This window comes from Rhagoletis pomonella, unplaced genomic scaffold (genome assembly GCF_013731165.1).
Source record: "Rhagoletis pomonella isolate Grant_MI unplaced genomic scaffold, Rhpom_1.0 Rhpom_scaffold_00006, whole genome shotgun sequence".
In the NCBI taxonomy this organism is placed as follows: domain Eukaryota; kingdom Metazoa; phylum Arthropoda; class Insecta; order Diptera; family Tephritidae; genus Rhagoletis; species Rhagoletis pomonella.
Window position 1 is genome coordinate 66,885,768 of NW_023458560.1, and position 1,045 is coordinate 66,886,812.

General features: G+C 36.7%; 1 protein-coding gene across 1 annotated transcript in view; it reads left to right on the plus strand.

Moving 5' to 3' along the window:
- The first annotated feature begins 559 nt into the window (after positions 1-559).
- LOC118742052 (endonuclease G, mitochondrial-like) overlaps positions 560-1,045 on the plus strand; it is a 1,219-nt gene continuing 733 nt past the window's right edge. The window contains exons 1-2 of the mRNA XM_036474020.1: positions 560-721; positions 792-1,032. Of these exons, the coding sequence (XP_036329913.1) occupies positions 560-721; positions 792-1,032 (403 nt within the window). The remainder of the gene's footprint in view (positions 722-791; positions 1,033-1,045) is intronic.

Genomic DNA, 1,045 nt, shown 5'->3' on the forward strand with positions numbered 1-1,045 from the left:
CTACAAAGGCCTAAAAGGCTACAACGAGCTCCCATTGGAAATTAAAATCTGCAATGAAATCTTAGTTTTTAAGGCAAAATTATATGAATTTTGTAAAACTTTACCTTTAAGATAGGATAGTGTAAATTGTATTTTGAATTAGGCTTTGAGCCGTAATAAATAAATAAATAAATAATAGTCAGAAATTAACATTTTTTACTAGAAGCGAACCCGTACTTTTCAGTTTACTCTCTCGCTCTGAGCGATTTTTATTTTTTGACAGTTCTACTACTTTTAGTCCGAGGAATACGGGATTGGACCTAATATTAACACCGAAAATCCGGCTGCGTTTCTATAGCAGCCTGCGTTAAAGTACACATTTACCCATTTATACTTTTTCGAGTTTTCATGAATATTACTAATATAACACACTGGATTATTCAGTTGTCCAACACTTTACAATGACATTATCCATATTGGCGTTTTTCCACGGTTTGTCAAAATTAAAAAACTCGTTTAAAAATTTTAAATTTACAAAATTTTTAAATTTTTTAAGTAATAGCAGATAAAAAGTGCCCAAATGCCATTAGTTAGTGTAGATTTAACGCTTTTGGTACTTACCGGTAGCAGCTTTTTCATATTGGGCGCCTACTATCAACACCATGATTTCTTGAACAAAGTCCACAGGCTCATACAAGAGGATCCATACGCTTTCTACATACGCGAAAAATTATATGACACGGTTTGTCAGGACGACACTGCACTACACACTTCATAATTTTACTAATACTACGTACTATACCTTCCCTCAGTTGCAACTTTTCAATCCATACTGCTTGGACCAACTAGATGGCTCAAGTTCACGCATGTCACAGATCATGAAATACGGTTTTCCCGGCTTGGATGACATACGCGTCTATTCGGATTTTATACTCTCTTACGATCGTCGCAATCGTGTCGCCCATTGGGTTTATGAACACTTGCGTGCGCCCTGCGTTAAATCCAATGGCAATGGCGTGCATCGCCGCGAGTCTTACTATCAAGCCGATATGAGTGTGCCTTCGAA